The following is a 20,845-nucleotide window of genomic DNA, read 5'->3' as shown; positions in this document are numbered from 1 at the left end:
CCAGGGCAGACAATTTAACTTTTAAACAAAGCTTATTATTGCAAAAGTCTATCCCAAAATTGCGAATAACTTTAACAAAAAAAAAATTAAAACAAATGCAAGGTAAATATTTTGATTAAAGATTTTTTGTGTCTTTAGCAATCGAATTAATTAAAAATCAATAAAACTAAATCCATTTTTTATTAATAATTATAACTTTAAACAAAACAAATTTATATTTGTTTAATATGTTTGTTTAATATCGATAAAATATGACATCCTGTCCCATCTCTACGCGTGTCATGGTCTACTTTTTTTACTGGTCGTAAAAAACGCAATATGAAAATGCGAAACGAGGTACTACTAACCCCTAACTGGTTTGAACTGGGCTAGTGAGCGCATACAGTTACAAACTTAATTAGGGATCCGTACGGAGTGAAAAACCCAAAAAGTTCCTTAAAAACTCTAATATCTATAGAAACTTAAATTTTTACGTTTTCTTAAGCGACTTGCAAAACAAGGAGCTTCTTTCATCGTCATCCCATCATCAACATGGACCTCCCCCGTAAAGGGAGATTTGCCAGTAGTTGCTACATTTAGCAATCTATCGCCCTTCACTGGTGCTCCGCCAGCGTATCCCGTTAGCGCAGGCGGGGTTACCATACCATACCATTTTCACCCATCAAAAAAAAATATCCCATGCTTTTATGTCGCTTGAAAACGAACATTCGGGTACATTTATAAATCGAACCACTACGTGAAAAGTACATTGATAATTTACATCAACTTAAAATCTCCAATTCGAATTAAATTACAGTTTTTGAACTTCAAAAAAAAACACTTAAAAAAAGAAGACATACCTACATTATTTAATTTATCTACAATAGGTAAAACTAACTAGAGGTGAGAAAAAAAAAACTAAACAAAGAACGCATGCCAACAAACAATATCTCCTTTAAATTCAACGCGTTTGAAACGCGGCAAAACGGACATAGTCATTTGCACGTTCCTTTTACAAATTCGCACATCAAATGGGCCGCGCGCGCGCCGGTGACGTCACGGGTCGACGGCCAATCACGTACGCGACCGGACGTAGCGGACGCGAGCCAGACTTCTGTCTCTTCTGTCCCGCTCCATTTAACTTTATACGGTACCAGTGTATTTGCAAAGCAATAAATAAAAGATGCTCCATGACAACTTTTAGATATTTTGCTCAGCAAAAAAACAGCGTGTCTAACCGCGACACGTTCGTATCGGTCGCCTGTAGAGTTGAATTCTGTGGAATATACTGTGACGCCCACGGTACCCATATAGGCATATTTAACAGGGAGTGCTGGGTGAGCTGCGCCCATCCCAGGCTGTTAGTGAAGCTCTTTATCTATGCGCAATTTAATTTGATTTAAAAACTAAATTACTGAACCGATTTTAATAAAATTTCTATGAAACCAATCTGTAAGTATGTCCTTTCAGATAAAAAAAGAATTTTCCAAATTAATTCACAACTGACAAAGTTATCAAGTAACAAACATAAAAAGTACAACATTTTCGTAGTTGGTAAAAAAATACGGCGCGACAAGGTGAAAAGGATATTTGACGTCATTTTCAAGTGAATATGGCAGACAAAGTCCCTGTAGAAGGCTAGTTTCCAATAAATCCCGCACAATAGGCTGTTAAAATCAGTATTTATCATAAATTTCTACCGGCGGCCATTTCTCGAGGCGGTTTCCCTTACGTGGCCGGTTGGCGAGTAGTACATCATTGTACGTCCACAAATCACAAGCGCTAGCGGACAAATAATATTATATTAGGTAGACACAAATACATTTGCATTATTCTAAAAAATGCTTTATGCAAACTCATACACCTTGTGGGAGGTGAATGGGTACTGTGGGAATCCCCCCGTAAGGTGAGAGTGTACCCACCAAAAACCAGACGATATACCCTCGAGGTGCCATATGTCGGAGACATGGGTTCGCTTTCGCACTCACCACATCTCCGATGGCAGCGACCCGCCCTCTGATGGTAAGAGCAGGTCTCCTCTCTCAAGATAAGGTCGCTGGCGTGCTCACCCTACCACTCAGGAGATGCGCCATGGGCTCATCCCTCACTGGTACTCCGCCAGTGTATACCAATAGCACAGACGAGGTTACCATTCCATTATCATATACTAGCGACCCGTCCCGGCTTCGCACGGGTATACATTACATCACATCACATTAGAAACCTTTCAGATATAAAATTATCAGTGTTCCTCTACTATATTATGCATGTATTATACATATAAACCTTCTTCTTGAATCACTCTATCTGTTAAAAAACCGCTTCAAAATCCGTTGCGTAGTTTTAAAGATTTAAGCATACATAGGGACGGACAGACAGCGACAGCGACTTTGTTTTATACTATGTAGTGTTTTTTTTTACAACACAGTGGACAAACGAGCATGTGGCTCACCTGATGGTAAGTGACTACCGCCGCCCATGTACACCCACAACACCAGCGGCATTGCAGGTGTGCTGCCGGCCTTTCAAAAAGGAATATACTCTTTTCTTGAAGGTTATGTTGTCGTATCGGTTCCGAAATACTGCTGCTGGAAGTTGATTCCAAAGAATGGTTGTTCGTGGAAGAGAGTGCCTTGAAAAATGCTCGGTGTTAAAAACTTACCGTTGAGATCCAAACATTCTCTTTTTAATCGATATTATTCACAGATCATATTGTCCCTGGTTTGGTCCAGGATAGTCTAATAACATATTGTGCTAATATTTTTCATTCTGTCACATATTTTCTTTATATAACTTGAAATATAAAGCAAGTTGACAGAAATCTAAATTTCCCATAGCGATATAGCATAGAGTCGACTAATGGAACGTAATAGTCGAGGTATGGGCAATAGTGTTTTTGTTTATACAACTTAGAATGGCAAACAATCTGACGATCTACCTAATGGAAAGTGGTAACCGTCGCCTATAGACATGAGCAGTACCATAGACATAACAAAGTATACTGTTTCGTCCATAATACCCCCACGCGTTGCCATTCCTGAGGACTCGGGTGTTATTCCTCTGTACCCAGTAAATTCACGCCATATCCCACCCATCAAACCGAAACACAGCCATGCAAACACAACTGCTTCACAGTAGAAACACGATTGGGATAGAGATGTCCAAGCAATCGACATTTGTACAAAGTCTCCCTCTAGTGGCGTGGCAACTATTAGCAAAATGTTGTTTACAGTTAATGGCTAAAAAATCATGTATTAATATTGTATTAATATAATAAATCTGGATTTTCGTAACGATGGAAGAATAAATGTTTGTTACTCTTTCACGCAAAAACTACTGAACGAAATTTAGTACAAGGGTCAGTTACATCCTGACTTAGTACACAGGATACTTTATGTACTCAATCACGTGGGCAAATTCAAGGGATACGGCTACGCGAACTCTACTAACTTGCACCACCAAACAGTTAAGTTTTAACTGACAATATAAACTGCAAATGGGCGAATAAACTTATAACCCTTATATGGTTTATTGACTGTTTCCTATAGATGTTCGTTGCCGCATACACATACATACACTGCATAGTATGTTTTTTCCCCCTCACGCACTATTTTCACTCCGTGATGCACAGCCAACATAGGATGCCACTTTCTTTGAATACAGAGTCATTCTAATATAAACTAGCTTTCACCTACGACTTCGTCCGCGTGACCGACATATAATAATCATAATAAAAAAAATATTTTTATTAAATAATTTTATATTAAATTAAATAAATTTAATTTTGGAATATGAAAATTTAGAATTTAAATTTGATTCAGTAATTATGTAATACTGTAATGTAATAAAGGTTTATACATTCAAAATACACTTTAAGATAAAAAAATATAAAGGCCGAATTAATATACAAATGACGAAGTTCTGAGATGAGAAACAGAAATAAAATATAACCAAATTATTGAGAAACTCTCCCTTTTGAAGTCGGTTAAAAATAATTTATTTATTTAATATTTTATTGTACATACCAACTATACATAAACTATGACAGAGGTAATCAAATGTACAAAGGCGAGCTGAACTCTAAAATAGTGATAATAATAATATAACACTAATAAATTAGTGTTATATATATATATATATATATATATATATAACACTAATAAATAATAATTTCCATTACGATATTATACCGGTAAATAGAAAAATTAACTACTCTGAACCTTAATAGAGCACTTTTATCTGATTATAGTACATCAAAAACAACAGTACGTTCTAAATTTAAAGTTTAAAATTACTGCTATCATCATCACCATCATCATCACCATCATCATCATAACAGCCGTTAACTACCCACTGATGAACATATTCCTCCCCCATAAGGAGGGGTTTGCCAGTAAGAAAGAAAGAAAGAAATATTTTTATCAAAGAATCATGCGACTCACACAGTAGCACACAAAACAAGAACAAAAGAAACAAACAAAAAACAATGGTATACAAATAAAAATCATTTTCTGTTCAATTAAAATCTAAATAAAAAAAAAATTAATAAATAAATAAACAGTAGAATAACTCTTGAATTTATTATCAATATCATTCCAATCTATTTTTTTTTTATGGATGAAAATGGTATAGTAACCCCGCCTGCGCTAACGGGATACGCTGGCGGAGCACCAGTGAAGGGTGATAGATGAGAATGAAAGCAGGCCAGTTAGCCCATCATGATGAATTTATCAGAAATTAACCATGATAGTTTCCAGGGGGAACCGCGAGGAGGTCGATCTGGTTGGGTATATTGCTAGCAATGGGATTCTCAGTCTCCATTACTAACAATACCTTTCCTCCCCATTCCAATCTATTGCCAATGAGAATTTATTTACTGCACTCATGAAACATGAGTTAGGAATTAGGTTATAATTGGGATCGGTTTACAATAGTTCGCATTGACAAGTTACACTAATATGTATGCGTTAGAAAAATTTGAAACTATTTAGTTGCTAGTGTAGCAGTAGTTGCTACGCTTGGCAGACGGATTAGCAATCGCAGTTAGACTTTGGTATTGTAATGAAATTTAGTACAAGGGTAGGTTATATCCTAACTTAGTGCATAGGATACTTTGTGTACACACTTCACTTTTTTTTATACAATTTAGAATGGCAAACAAGCTGACGGCGCACCTGATGGAAAGTGGTCACCGTCGCCTATAGACATGAGCAGTACCATGGACATAACAGAGTATACTGTTTCGCCCATAATACTCCCTATGCGTTGCCATTCCTGAGGACTCAGCTGTTATTCCTCTGTACCCTGTAAATACACTGCTATATCCCACCCTTCAAACCGAAACACAGCCATGCAAACAACTGCTTCACGGTAGAAACACGAATGAGACAGAGGTACCCAAGCAATCGACTTTTGTACAAAGTCTCCCTCTGGTAATCATTGCCATGTTGGTTTCACATTTAATTTTGTGACGATTGAAATAGCTATTTGTGACTATTGTTGTCCCATATTTTTGTTTGTTTTTGTTTTGGGTATTTGAACCTTAATTTTAAACTATTAGGTAAAATTTTCCTATGTATTTCATACTTTATGTGTTGATTCACGCCGGCAAAGTTACGGAAAATAGCTAGTTTGAAAAAAAAACTTTAAAAAATGTAAAGACTAAGAAAATAACACGCTGTATACAAAGAATGCATTAAGAATGCATTTATTCAACAATTTCTACGGAAGAGTATCCACGTGTCGCGGTTCAGAGCGCATACTAGTCACGGCCCGCGGGTTCGTACGCACTGAGATTTGTTATCGTAATCAAGTTCAGTGATATCAGATATACGGACAGCGTAATTTGTACGTATTCATTGCATTGTTTCTTTTTGTCTGAACTATCAATTAAATGATCCCATCTGTACATCATCGAGTCTATGTTCCTCTTTTACATTTAACTCGCTTTATGTAAGTACTTATTTCCTTTAAAAATTTGTAATCTATTTTTCAACCGACTTAAAAAAAAGATGTAAGTTCTCAATTCGTTTGTTTTTTTTTATGTGTTAACTCACATAATAAATTCAAACCACCATCTTTTTTGTGAATTAATTTGAAGAATGCTGAAAGAAGAAGAAGAATGGACCATCCCTTCCTTTCCCGTGGGTGTCGTAAAAGGTTACTGAGGAAACTTGATGGACGAGGGATAGGCAGCAGCGTCCCTCTTAAAACATTACCAAAGCCTAATTGCGGTTGCCAATACGCCTGTCAAGCGTGGCAACTTTTTTTTTTATACGACTTAGAATGGCAAACAAGCTGAAGGCCCACCTGATGGAAAATGGTAACCGTCGCCTATAGACATGAGCAGTACCATGGACATAAGAGAGTATATCGTTTCGCCCATGATACCCACCATGCGTTGCCATTCCTGAGGACTCAGGTGTTATTCCACTGTACCCAGTAAATTCTCGCCATATCCCACCCTTCAAACCGAAACACAGCCATGCAATCACAACTGCTTCACGATAGAAACACGAATGGGACAGAGGTACCCAAGCAATCGACCTTTATACAAAGTCTCCCTCTGGTAAAACCCTGCAATATGGAAAGACCTATGTTCAGTAATGGAAAGCTTTGTTTTAATGGATGAAAATGGAATGGTAACCCTGTCTGTGCTATCGGTATACGCTGGCGGGGCACCAGTGAGAGATGAGAGGTGAGGATGAAAGTAGGTCATTTGGACCATCGTGAAAAATTCGACATGAATCAACCAAGACGGTTTCCAGGGGAAATCGCGTGTAAGTTGAACTGTTAGGTATGTGTATGTTTGTTTAATTTACATTATTTTTACCTGTACCTTTCCTGCTCTAAATTACCCGCCAATTAAATTATTTTCCCTCTAACTACACTGGGTTGGCTGGAAGAGATCTCTTTCAGAGATAAGCCCACCCTTGCTAACAAGTTGTTAAACTAATCGCTGTATGTATTGTTTAAGTGCTATAAAGAATATATATATATATATATATATATATATATATATATATATATATATACTAGCTGACCCCGTAAACGTTGTTTTACCACTTATTGCGAAATATAAAAAATCGCGATTAAAATACAGGGGTTGATCGTAAAACGATGAAAATTTGAAGTTGTATGTATTTTTCAATGCTAAATTATAATAAAATAAAAATAAAAAAAAAATTGTCAAAAAAATAAAAAAAATATATTTTGGGGTGGGTCACCCTTATCATTGATGGGTATGAAAAATAGATGTTGGCCAGATTCTCAGACCTACCCGATATGCACACAAAATTTCATAAATATCGGTAAAGCCGTTTCGGAGGAGTTTGGTAACAAACACCGTGACACGAGAATTATATATATATAAAATTAGATATATATATATATATATATATATATATATATATATATATATATATATATATATATATATATATATATATATATATATATATATACATATAAAAATATACCCAAAAAAAATTAATGATCTTGCGGCATTTCCGCGTTGGATTGCCAGAGATATCCTTTGATCCAGATACGAACCAGAACGGCGATCATGGCCCCTATCCGCAATGCGCAGACTCAACTCTCTTATAAAGGATTTTTTTTATACAACTTAGAATGGCAAACAAGCTGACGGCCCACCTGATGGAAACTGGTAATCGTCGCCTATACACATGAGCAGTACCATGTACATAGCAGAGTTGCCAAAGTATTTATTTGTATTGTCAACATGTCTAAACAAATAAATAAATAAAACTCTTACTAGCTTCAAAACCTCTTTTAAATCCTATTACCTCTCCCTTTAGTACTATTTTCCTGTGTACTCTCTTCGTTTTCCTTCGTCATTTTTTTTCTGTAGTATATGTGCTGTTACGTAAGTGTATATTATGTATATATTTAATTGTGTATATATTATATATGTATGTGTATGTATGTATGTATATATGTTTGTATATGATAATATTTATATAATAGTGCGCCAGCTATCCTTTGTCTTTTACTCAATGTCCTCTACCCAAGAGGCGATAAGGCCGCCTTTTGTATCACTTCTCATTAATATTCACTGTATTTGTTATTTCTCTTTTTACTCGGTGCAATAAAGTGTAAAATAAATAAATAAATAACAAAATCACTGAATCGATGATTTTTTCAACGCTACATTATTTTAACTATAACAAATGCTACAGAGTTATAAGGTCGTGATGACCACATCCATTAGAGGCAAGAGTCGCTGGTTCGACGCCCGTTACGGTCGGGCGGCGTGCGTCGCGTGTGAACGGGCCTTTATCGAGTCGATTTTAATGCGACTTTAAATCCGTCTGTAGATGTTGCGATTTGTTTTTGTTTTCATATTTATTGCTACGTGTGTTTGATTTGTGTTAGCCGACTTTGAAAGAGTTGCGTCGCAAGTTTTATTACGGAAGGAGAATGGTTATTCATTTTTTTTTTTTATGGATGAAAATTAAATAGTGATCCCGGTGCTACAATGGTATATACTAGCGGGGCACCAGTGAGGATACACGTGAGGATAAAAAGGCAGGTCAGTTAGCCCATCCTGATGAATACACCTGGAATTCAGCACGATGGTTTCCAGGGAGGATCACGAGGGACCATAGAGGTCGACCTGACTCCTGAGAGAGTATATTGCTAAAACTGGGACTGGCTACCTGCATTACTAACAATAACTTCCCCCCCCCCTTCCACATTAGTCCCCATTGCTATTAATACACCCTATCAGCTCAACCTCCACGTGGTTCCCCTTGGAAACCATCGTCAACGATTCTTGTTGAATTGATCACGAAGACCCAACTGACCTGCTTCATCCTCACCTATCATCCTTCACTGGTGCCCCGCCAGCGTTTCATCATCTATTATTTTCTAAAAATATTCACACGTGACCTGTTAAATTATTTATTAAAACCAGTTCCGAACGCAGCGACCTCTACCGTGCGTGACGCATACTTACATCATGTTCGCAAGGTCCTATAACGTTATCAGACAATTGTGAGATTCGTCGACTCACATTCAAGGTAAAACAATAACGAAAAAACAGCAATTTTCTGCTAAAATCCAACCGAAAAAAGTGAAGTTTTTCAATTTTTTTTTTTAATATTTATCACATTTTTTTATACATGTTTTATTATGTTTCGTCCATGATACTCCCAATGCGTTGCCATTCCTGAGGACTCAGGTGTTATTCCTCTGTAACCTGTAAATTCACGCCATATCCCACCCTTCAAACCGAAATACAGCCATGCAAACACAACTGCTTCACGGTAGAATAACGAATGGGACAGAGGTGGCCAAGCAAACGACTTTTGTACAAAGTCTTTAGTAAACATTATTTTATTAAAGTCCTAAATAAATAAATTGCCGTGTTCATCGGTGCACATGTCGGGGCATAGAATCTGCCACCCCTTCCTTTCCCGTAGGTGTCGTAAGAGGCGACTAAAGGAGGGCGAGGGATGAGCAGCAGCGTCCTTCTTAAAATATCTCTAAAAGCCTAACTGCGGTTGCCAATCCGCCTGCCAAGCATGGCAACTACTGGCAAAACTTCCCTTGTGGGGAAGGCTTATGTCCAGCAGTGGACAGTTGCAATAATAATAAATATCGGTAAATCAGTAGCGTATTAAACCCGTCAGAAGTCCGGGGCTGCAAAGCTGAATGAGGCCCCCAGTTAAAGAAATTGATGTATTTTTACAAGCATTTTACATTCAGCTCACATTTGTAGGGGGGAAGGGATTGTTAGTAATGGGGAGGTTAGTCCCCATTGTTATCAATATACCTCATCAGGTCGAATTCCACGCGGTTGCCCCTGGAAACAATCGTGACAAATTTATCGTTGAATTTGTCACGATGGGCTAACTGCGCTGCCTTTTCACCCTTACCAATCATCACTAGTGCCCCGCCAGTGTATACCGATAGCGCAGGCGGGGTCACCAATGTATTATCATCTGTTAAAAAAAGCTCACATTTGTATGTATATAAAGTTGCCTGGAAGAGATCGCTCTTAGCGATAAGGTCGCCCATTGTTTTCTCACTGTGATCATTTCTTGTAATTATTTATATTTATAATAAGTTTACTATTGTAATCTTTTGGAGGAAACAATAAAGAGTATCTATCTATCTATCTATATGTATGTATGTTCATGTATGTATATTTATTTAGTTAAAATCTTACAAGTGAAATTTAAATCATACATACAATATGGGTGAGAAAAATGGAGGCATTTAGAGACCTATCAGATCCAGAAACCCACGAGTCCGTCATTAAATTAATTACAACTCTATTGTTACAGGTTCAGAGTCTCAAATCGAATGCACGCCCGAAGTTATGAGGGTCACCGTACCCATGGATGGTGACAGGCAGATCTCGTATTTGGACCAATTAAAAGGTAAGATTTATATAAATAATGAAAGAAGAACTAATATTATTAATGCTTCGATATCTACGAGTCTAGTGCCTTAGTTCCCAGTTTTTTTTGGTGCTGGAAAGTGATAACCGTCGCCTATAGACATGAACAGTACCGTGGACATAACAGAGTGTACTGTTTCGCGTACGATACCCCCCATGCGTTGCCATTCCTGAGGACTCAAGTGTTATTCCTCTGTACCCAGTAAATTCACGCCATATCCATATTCACCCACCCTTCTAATTATAACACAGCTACGCAAACACAACTGCTTCACGGTAGAAACACGAATGGGACAGAAGTACCCAAGCAAATGACTTTTATACAAAATCTCCCTCTGATATATCAAAATGGGTGACGCTCCATTTTGATATAGCCTTTACCAGACGAACACTTATATTCTTTTTTTCTTCTTCTTCTTTCCTTCTTTTTGTTCTTCTTTTTTCTCCTCTTCATTTCAATATAACTTATATATTCATCGTCATACCAGCCGTTAACTGCCCACTGCTGGACATAGTCCTCGCTCTATTTGTGGACAGTATTTGCCACGCTTTTAGATGGAAAAAAACATTTATGCCGATCTAAAAATTAGTCATCCGTAAAAATCTGCTTCTGGGGACGGGCGTCCCCAGTACTCATATATGTATGTACATAACAATGTCAAACCGTTCACTTGTTAAAAAACACGTGGTATTTATAACAATGCACTCGGTTTTGCAACTGTGACCGACTGTAACACAAAACAGAATGATCTCTGCCACTTAACTAGGGTTGCCACTCGTTCGACTTTGGATAGGGCACTCTGATTTTTTTGAAAAAAAAAAAATATCCCTAAGAATTGTTATATACTAAGATTATATAGATAGAGCGTCGAGCCTCAAAGGCGGGTCAACTTTTTTAGTCAGCTAATTTGACAATTAGCTGAATCAGGAATGGCAACGCATGGGGGGTATCATGGACGAAACAGTATACTCTGTTATGTCCATGGTACTGCTCATGTCTATAGGCGACGGTTACAACTTTTCATCAGATGGGCCGTCAGCTTGTTTGCCATTCTAAGATGTATAAAAAAAATGGAGTTCTTCAAAAAAGGGTAAAGAGGTTTCTTCAGGGTCGTCAACGCGCGCGTAATACCTCTGGTATTGCAGATGTTTGTAGGCTACGGTAACCGCTTGCCATCAGGTGGGCCATAAGTTTGTTTGCCACCAATTTATTCTTAAATAAATAAATAATGAATACTCGTAATAAAAATCAGCTGTCCTGACCTTGAAACGACACGACGAACTTATGAACATTATAATAAAAGGTAAGATAGAAGGAAGGAGGGGAAGAGGGAGACCGAGACATAGTTACATCAGGCAGATCGAGGAAGGAGTTGGTGTCGTGTCGTGTCAAGAGGTGAAGAGACTCGCTGAAAATCGTAGTGAGCGGCAAGAGCTCCACCGACAAGAGCGCAGCACTTAAATAGGATAGATAGATAGACAGCCCTGGCCACTACATAATCGTATGCGAACGCTCTCATTTGCTAATCCCACCACTTTCTCACAGATTGGCAAACGGTAATCTGTCTTGTTAAACTCTAACCGTCGCCTGCGAATCGTTACAATGGACTCTTTAAAACTGTACTTGCCAATTTTACGTATTAACTTGTTCTTACCCGATCGCCCAAAAAAGGAGGGTAATGTTTTCAGGTTTCGTTTATGTGTGTGTTCTTTATTGCACCACTAGCGATCCGACCCGACTTCGTGCGCGTAGATAGATAGAAAGATGAATTGGTATTTCATGGAATTTTTACAACGTTTATAGACATGAGCTGTACCATGGACTTAACAGAGTATACTATTTCGCCCATGATACCCCCCATGCGTTGCCATTCCTGAAGACTGAGGTGAATGTACCCTGAGTAACATGGGCTATATTTATTGCTAGAAGCGATTAGGGGTCCTTACTAAAACTTTAGTAACGTAACTCAAGGTGTAAAAAAATGCTATAAAATATCTTTGGTCGCGTGCGCTGCGGAAAATATTGGTGATAGAACAAAAGTATGTTCTGCAATATTGAAGAAAATATCAATAGCTACAAAAAACTTCGCGACACTATATGTCCAACTATTATCGTTATGTCACAATAATAAGTTTTTAAAATGTTGTAAAAATGTCCACCCGTGCGAAGCCGGGACGGGCAGCTAGTTAATGAATAAAATGTAATATTAATATTATAATATTTATTTATTTATTAATACCAAGAGGAAATATTAAACTCAACAGAATCTAGTATCTTATTAATGTTCTGGTACTTCTAATTCTCTCAACACCAAACACGGTACGTCACGTTTCGTATAACTGCAATGATTTATTGGCCATCGCATTGTGCAGACGGAGCCGCGGGCTAAACTATTATCGGCCGCATGTGACGTAACAAGCGAAGCGACAGCGATTACGAAGCGATTCTCGGTTTAATTTGCACGTTTCTTATGTGTCAATTATCAATTAAAAAAAAATAGTTCGATATTCAAAAATAGAAGTGAGAAGATTTTTTTTTTTATACAACTTAGAATGGCAAACAAGCTGACGGCCCACCTGATGGAAAGTGGTAACCGTCGCCTATAGACATGAGCAGCACCGTGAACATACCAGAGTATACTGTTTCGGCCATGATACCCCCCATGCGTTGCCATTCCTGAGGACTCAGGTGTTATTCCTCTGTACTCTGTAAATTCACGCCATCGCGTACGGAGTTCTTTTTGAGACTTCTGTGAAAGATACACAAAAAAAATAGACTTCAATTGTGATAAAAAAAGGTTTTTTGATTTAAAAACTAAACTGAACTAAACTAATTTTCATAAAATGTCTTTGGGAGCAATTTATAAGGTTATGCAGCAGCGTCCCTTATAAAATATCTCCAAAGCCTAACTGCGGTCCCCGATCCGCCTTTATTTTTCTTTTATTCGTGGGGAAGTGCATCATGCAGACCCAAACGCCCCGGGGGAGGCGTATGGGTACTGCCGGACTCCTACTGGCTAAAACCACCACGGCATCCCTCGCCGCGCCATAATGTTGGGGACCCGGGTTCCCTTTCGTAGTCCACCGAGTCCCAATGACATTGGCCCGTACCAGCTTGCGGGCCCCAACTCAAATATGGAGCAGGCGCTTGATGTTAAGCGCCCGCCCACTCGTCCTCGATCCGTCTGCCAAGCGCGGCAACTACTGGCAAAACCCCCCAAGGGGGAGGCTTATGTTCAGCAGTGGACAGTTAAAAGCTGATATAATGATGCATTCAAGGGAAAACCGCGTGGAGGTCGATCTTATAGGATATATTGCCAGCAATGAAGTTCCTAGTCCCCACTATTAATAATCCCCACGTATACTTGTTTATTTATTTATTTTGTGCTACATAGGTAACAATGGATGTTAAAACAAGATAAGTCCTCTATGATCAACCTCGTCTATCTTCTTTTCTTTTCATTTAAGAGTTTCCTCTTGTCGGTGCAACTAATTCATTAGTTGCCACTTATGGGATTATAGTGCAATAGTTTTCCGTCTTGCTTTCTGCACCGCAGTTCAAAGACCGATATTTCGCCCTCTGATCGCTGACTAGAAGCCCTTCCAGATGTCTCTTCTTCGGCCTTCTACCAGTACTGATATGGCTGCTGCCCCATATCAGAGGAATGCTTATTTAATGGCGGCATTTATTCCTCATCTATCGAGGTATACAAATTCGCAAACATATATACAAGAATAAAAAAAAAAACAAAGGAATCCAATAATGTCGCATTTTCAGTAAAAAAAAATCATTTTGTCATTCGACTTTAAGTTGTTACGAATTTAAAAAAAAAAAACATTTCCCGCTTCTGCCTCTCAAATGCAAACACAAATCTGAGACAGCTGCAACAATGTATTACTTTACAGATGGACAGATCAATAGGCCGCTAACGTTGGAAATATATCACGACCGGTTTTTGATTTAGCGCCTCGAATCACCACGACCACTCGTCACAATTACCACTTAATTCAAATCTTTCCAAATATCCTCGTTGCGAGGAACCCCGCTGATCTATCTTCTTTTTTTTTATCTTTATCCAAATAGACTTATTTACAAGCACCTTTAATTCTTCTTTGCATGTTTTTTTTTATTGGTGAAATAGATCAAGGTGATATAATTCATGTTCAAAATTAAAGGAACAATGGTTAAAAAAGTAAATTTGACAGCTATGTTTTTTTTTTTCTGCAGTGGACATTAAAAAGGTATCCAGACACGATCAAATTAAAGTGAACTTGTTCTTTTATATAATTTTTGGGCATTTAATGTTATGATGGAAATTTCCACCATCATGCAAAAAAAAGATTAAATCGTCATTTTTTAATCTACTGCAGTGTTCGGAAAGTTGTTGTCTGTTGAGAAGAGTCCGCAAGAAACTCAACAGTTACACTTTTAAATCTGTTAACATTATATGAATTTATTTAAATGTACTATGTCTAAAATTACATGGTCGTTAAAAACCCGTGCATGATCGATTAACACCATGCACTTTTGTGATTCAAGTTATCGTTTAGTGTGTAATAGGCTTTGTTTAATAAATGTTTTTTAATAACAGTTATAAACTTATTAAAAGACAGATCTGAAGGAGGCTTATGTCACTGATTGGAGGTGGGAAAATATTGTTAGTACGAGAATATATTTCAGTCCACAAAACTGTCTATAGGCGACGGTGAATTTACAGGGTACAACGTATATTGGAAATAACATTCTTATGTAAAATGTGAATACTATAACTATCAGTCCTCGTGGAATGGTCAACTTGTGGCGGCGTGGTGGGCCGGGTCATCATATGGTCGAGCGAAACAATATAACTCTGTTATGTCCAACGTACTACTCATTAATTGTCTATAGGCGTATTCAATATTTTTTCTTTTTGAGTATTTAATTGAATTAGTGCTAATTCACACACTTAAACTTAAAAATGTAAAATAATAATAATAATATTTAAAAGAGGGACTTGTCGTTCTTCGTTCTTCTTGTGATGAGACAGCTGTTTAAAAAAAATGTCTATTCAAAAGTGCTTCAATGTAAGTTTATTTGAATAAATGAAAAAAATTCTAAAAAAAAAAACTAAAGATGTATCCTGTCAGGTACTACGCGGTTCCCTTTGGAAACCATCTTGATTAATTCCTGCTAAATCAGTCACAATGGGCCAATTGGCTTCACTTCTCTCTATCATCCCTCTTCGGTTCCCTACCAGCATGTACCGATAGCGCATGCGGGGTTACCAATCGATTTTCACCCATCAAAAAAAAAAATAACAATGGGCCTTTAAAAAGGTAACTTTATATCAGTAACTACATAATAATCTTGTCAACTTGCAGATTACCAGCCCTGCAAACCGGTGCTGGACGATGGGAAGGCGACATTCATGTTAGACCTTCAGGATCCGCACAAATGTGGAGTCACCAGAGTGCTTAATAAAATTACAGTGAGTATTGAAGGAGGTAGAAGTCTGAGTAGTATAAGATTATTTTATTTATTTACACTTTATTGCACCAAGTAAAAAGAGAAATAACAAATACAGTGAATATTAATGAAGTGATACAAAAGGCGGCCTTATCGCTAAGCAATCTCTTCCAGACAACCTTAGAGGGCATTGAGTAAAAGACAAAGGATAGTTGGCGCACTATTATATAAATATTATCATATACAAACATATATACATAGGGGGGAAAGGGGATTGTTAGTAATGGAGACTGAGAATCCTATTGCTAGCAATATACCCAACCACGTCGACCTCCTCGCGGTTCTCCCTGGAAACTATCATGATTAATTCCTGATGAATTCATCATGACGGGCTAACTGGCCTGTTTTCATTCTCATCTATCACCCTACACTGGTGCTCCGCCAGCGTATCCCGTTAGCGCAGGCGGAGTTACCATACCATTTTCACCCATCAACAAAAAACATACACATATATAATATATACACAATTAAATATATACATAACATAGATATACTTAACAGCACACCAACAGAAACTCTAAGATGGAATGACTAAGGATAAGTGACTAAACACTAGATGGAGTGACGACCTCAAATGCATTGCATGGAGTCAGTGGATGCAGGTGGTTCAGGACCATTCCTTATGGCAATCTATAGGGGAAGCTTATATACAGCAGTGAAAGATAATGGCTGAAAAGATGATGATTGTAACTGATTGATGATGTATTGAAACTTGCAGACTATTCCAGGCCATTAGTTTTTTTTTTTTTTTATACAACTTAGAATGGCAAACAAGCTGACGGCCCACCTGATGGAAAGTGATAACCGTCGCCTATAGACATGAGTAGTAGCATGGACATAACAGAGTATACTGTTTCGCCCATGATACCCCCCATGCGTTGCCATTCCTGAGGACTCAGGTGTTATTCCTCTGTACCCAGTAAATTCACACCATATCCTACCCTTCAAACCGAAACACAGCCGTGCAAACACAACTGCTTCACGGTAGAAACACGAATGGGACAGAGGTACCCAAGCAATCGACTTTTGTACAAAGTCTCCCTCTAGTTTGATCACTTGTGGCTATCTATCCATCTATCAGCCCTTTAAAGGAGAGGGAAACTAATCTATCTAAAGATACGTCATCACTATCGCATTTATGAGAGAAAACGGGATAGCAACATCCAGTGTCCTGTTCCATCTCGTGTTTGTGTTAAATGATAATGTATCTATGGGTAGATCCGTTTGCCAGTTATCTAGAAGGACAGGTCGTTTACCTCTTAGCGCTATAAAGTCTTAACCGATGACTACAAAATTTGATATACACTTGCTACTTATATGGAATGAAAAAGCATAAACAAAGTCGTGATTAAAAGCTAGTATCTTATAACAAGTTAGTCTTTATGTAAATTAACTCTTTATTGCAGGGTAAACGCACATTCTACCACAAAATCGTGATAGAAGACGCCATCGGTGGTAGAGAGACGGTGACAGTTAGGTGCGTGGTTGCGAACAAACTGCGCGCCATCTCGCGTAGAGCTGCTGAGGGATTCCCCCTGGACTTCAATGAGCCAGAGTGAGTAAACATGAGTTGACACTCCTCTAACCTTTGTAACGTAATGGTGGATAAGTTGCTTTGTGTGAATGAGGTCGATTCTCAGTTGGGCTCATTTAGGAAATGAGCTTTTCTTAATTGGCTCAGGTCTGTTTTAGGTTGTGCCGCTAGATTTTTATTGCCTGGATCCTCATAACAAAGAGTGTCCTATAGTCTTTGTTGTGAGGTTCCAGGAGAAACCAAGCGATTGTATGATTATGTAGCACTTATTAAAAAGAATATCTAGAGAGAGAGAGAGACTTATACAAAAGTCGATTGCTTGGGTACCTCAGCCCAATTGGGGTTTCAACCGTGAAGCACTTGTGTTTGCATAGCTGTGTTTCAGTTTGAAGGGTGGGATATGGCGTGAATTTACTGGGTACAGAGAAATAACATCTGAGTCCTCAGGAATGGCAACGCATGGAGGGTATCATGGGCGAAACAGTATACTCTGTTATGTCCATGGTACTGCTCATGTCTATAGGCGACGGTTACCACTTTCCATAAAGTGGACCGTCAGCTAATTTGGTATTCTGATTTGAGGAAATCTTTTCCCATCCATTCCAACTTCCTCGAAGTCTTACTCTTTCATTAACTAATGTACTTGTTGCAGTGTCCTGAACATCACACGATACGAAGAAGGCCATGCCCCTGAACCAGTTCTGGGTGCTATTGTGAAGGAGAATGGTAAACAGTAAGTAATTTATTTAGACTTTGGATCCAAGGGTTCCATGTAGGTATATTGTTAAATCAGGTATTAATTGTCTATTGCTTAATATAGGCCTACCTCATAAGGGGAGTTTTGCCAGTGCTTGGCAAAAACGCTTGGCAGGCGGGTTGGCAAACGCAATTAGGCTTTAGTTATTTTAAAAGGTTCGTTGCTGCCCATTCCTCTAACATTAAGTTACCTTAATCGCCTCTTACGACACCTACAGGAAAAGAAGGGATGGTCCGTTCAATGCCGGGACCACACGACGTATGTATAGTAATAATAGTGTTGTAGTTATAGTAAAGCAGAAATTAAATGAAGAAATATACCTCATAAACATTTATGATCAACCAAACCTAATCACAAAGGAGTGATTTCACCAGCTGGCTTCCTAAACTGATCCCTAAGATGCAGTAAATTTGAACCAATTTTTTTTTACAATTTCGTACCAACGAAATAAAAAAAAAAAAAAACAAAAATAACGTAGATATAAAAATTTTAATTAATGACATTGTAAACTTGGAGTAGGTACCCTAGTTTACAATGTTAATGATAAATACAGTAGTATTGCCGGGGTCAATAGGGGTGACAAAATTTTAATAGCTTGGTGGGAAATGTAAAAGCATTTGCTATTAAAAATTACCTTCACTGCAAAGAAGGTACAATCCTATTTTAGCAAGCTATTCTATTGCTAATTGGGCTAGCTTATCTACAAGACCAAGAATATAGAGAAGCAAAATGCTAACCCCTACTTATAACCCCTTTAATTCGATACTCTGTCAACCCTTTTGTAGAGAAGAGGAGGGATTGCTAGTAATGAGTCTAACAATCCATTTGCTAGCAATCATCATCACTATTTCATCCGTTACCTGTCCACTGCTGGACGTAGGCCTCCCCCATAGACTGCTATGCCGGTCCCGAGCTACCTACATCCACAGACTCCCTGCAATGCATTTGAGATTGTCACTTCATCTAATTAGTTCTACATTGCGTTGCTTGCAATATATCCTGTTAAATTAACAATTAATTTTAAAGTAACAATGTGAGACATCTAGGAAACCATCGTGGTTAGTGCTTGATGACTTTGTCATGATCAACCAATTGACTTGACTTCATCCGAACCTATTACCCTTCATTGGTAACCTGAAAGCATGTTATCGTGCAGGCGAAATAACTATTCCATTACCATCCCATAAAATACCCTTTATAAACCATATTCAACAGGGGAGGAAAGGGATTGTTAGCAATGGAGTTTAACAGCCCCATTGCTAGCAATATACCCTATTATGTCGACCTCCACGTGGTTCCCCCTGGAAACCATCGTGAACAATTCTTATTGAATTCGTCACGGTGGGCTAACTGACCTCCTTCCTCCTCACCTTTCATCTGTCACTGGTGCCCCGCCGGTGTATACCGATAGCGCGGGTGGGGTTACCATTCCCTTATCACCCATTAAAAAAAACCGTATTCAACAATTTCATAACACATTAATAAGCGTTAAAAATTCATTGCCCAAATTAATTCTTTTCAGAGTCTCCGGAGAGATCTCGGTAAGTCCAGGCACTCCGTTGTCCATGGAGATCTTCCTGGACGAGATGTCAGCGCCGGTTTACGGACTACTCGTCAGTTATATGCACGTGACAGATACTGGAAAACAACAGGAGACTATAATACTGAATGGGTAAGTGGCCAATAATCTTAGGTTTATTTATTTATTTAAGGCAAACAAGCAGCTAAAATAATACATAATTATATACTTAAATAGTAATTTGGTAGCCACTAGAATTTGCACAAAATAAAATACAAGTAAACGAAACACAAAATTAGACAATACTAAATTAAACAAAATTAAATAAATATAAACAAAATTAAACAAATATAAACAAAATTAAACAAACAAATACTATTGAAAACTACAGCAACATTGTCAATAATAATGCTCAGAAGGTAATAAAAAATTTTTTTAGAAAAACACAGGTTACAGTCATTAATATTGTTTTATGGGGCATTGCTTAATTAATTCAGGAAGTTTGTTATAATTTTTTTTTTTACATAGCAGTGCCATTTATAAAGTATCAAAGTTCGAGGGATACAATCCAATACTAAACTCTCTGGATTACGTGTGTTAAGTTTTTTTTTATGTAACTTAGAATGGCAAACAAGCTGACGGCCCACTTAATGGAAAATGGTAGCCGTCGCCTATAGACATTAGCAGTACCATGGACATAACAGAGTATACTGTTTTGCCCATGATACCCCCCATGCGTTGCCATTACTGAGGACTCAGGTATTATTCCTCTGTGCCTTGTAAATTCACTGCCATATCCCACCCTTCAAACCGAAACACAGCCATGCAAACACAACTGCTTTACGATAGAAACACAAATGGGACAGAGGTGCCCAAGCAAACGACTTTTGTACAAAGTCTCCCTTTAGTATTACGTTGGTATATATAAATACAATACAAATATTAATATAATATAATTTAAAAAAGTGCTGTAATAATTGTCAGGTATAAGTCTGCCAGTTAGCAAATTTTTGATACTTTAAGTTGCATTATTATAATTTTCATAGCGATCTTTATTTTTTTTTAATAATATACAGTCTATCTTACTCGCTAATAATGTAGCTTTCTATAGATGAAAGAATACT

General features: G+C 37.8%; 1 protein-coding gene across 1 annotated transcript in view; it reads left to right on the top strand.

Moving 5' to 3' along the window:
* LOC113516087 (uncharacterized) overlaps positions 1–20,845 on the top strand; it is a 75,191-nt gene that overhangs the window by 48,597 nt on the left and 5,749 nt on the right. Inside the window, exons 3-7 of the mRNA XM_052898292.1 lie at positions 10,290–10,385; positions 15,767–15,873; positions 17,318–17,466; positions 18,098–18,178; positions 19,725–19,874. Of these exons, the coding sequence (XP_052754252.1) occupies positions 10,290–10,385; positions 15,767–15,873; positions 17,318–17,466; positions 18,098–18,178; positions 19,725–19,874 (583 nt within the window). The remainder of the gene's footprint in view (positions 1–10,289; positions 10,386–15,766; positions 15,874–17,317; positions 17,467–18,097; positions 18,179–19,724; positions 19,875–20,845) is intronic.

Source organism: Galleria mellonella, unplaced genomic scaffold, assembly GCF_026898425.1.
Source record: "Galleria mellonella isolate WM207_F2 unplaced genomic scaffold, CSIRO_AGI_GalMel_v1 utg424, whole genome shotgun sequence".
NCBI lineage: Eukaryota > Metazoa > Arthropoda > Insecta > Lepidoptera > Pyralidae > Galleria > Galleria mellonella.
The sequence above is the reverse complement of the archived record's forward strand: the minus strand, read 5'-3'. Positions and strand labels throughout refer to the sequence as shown.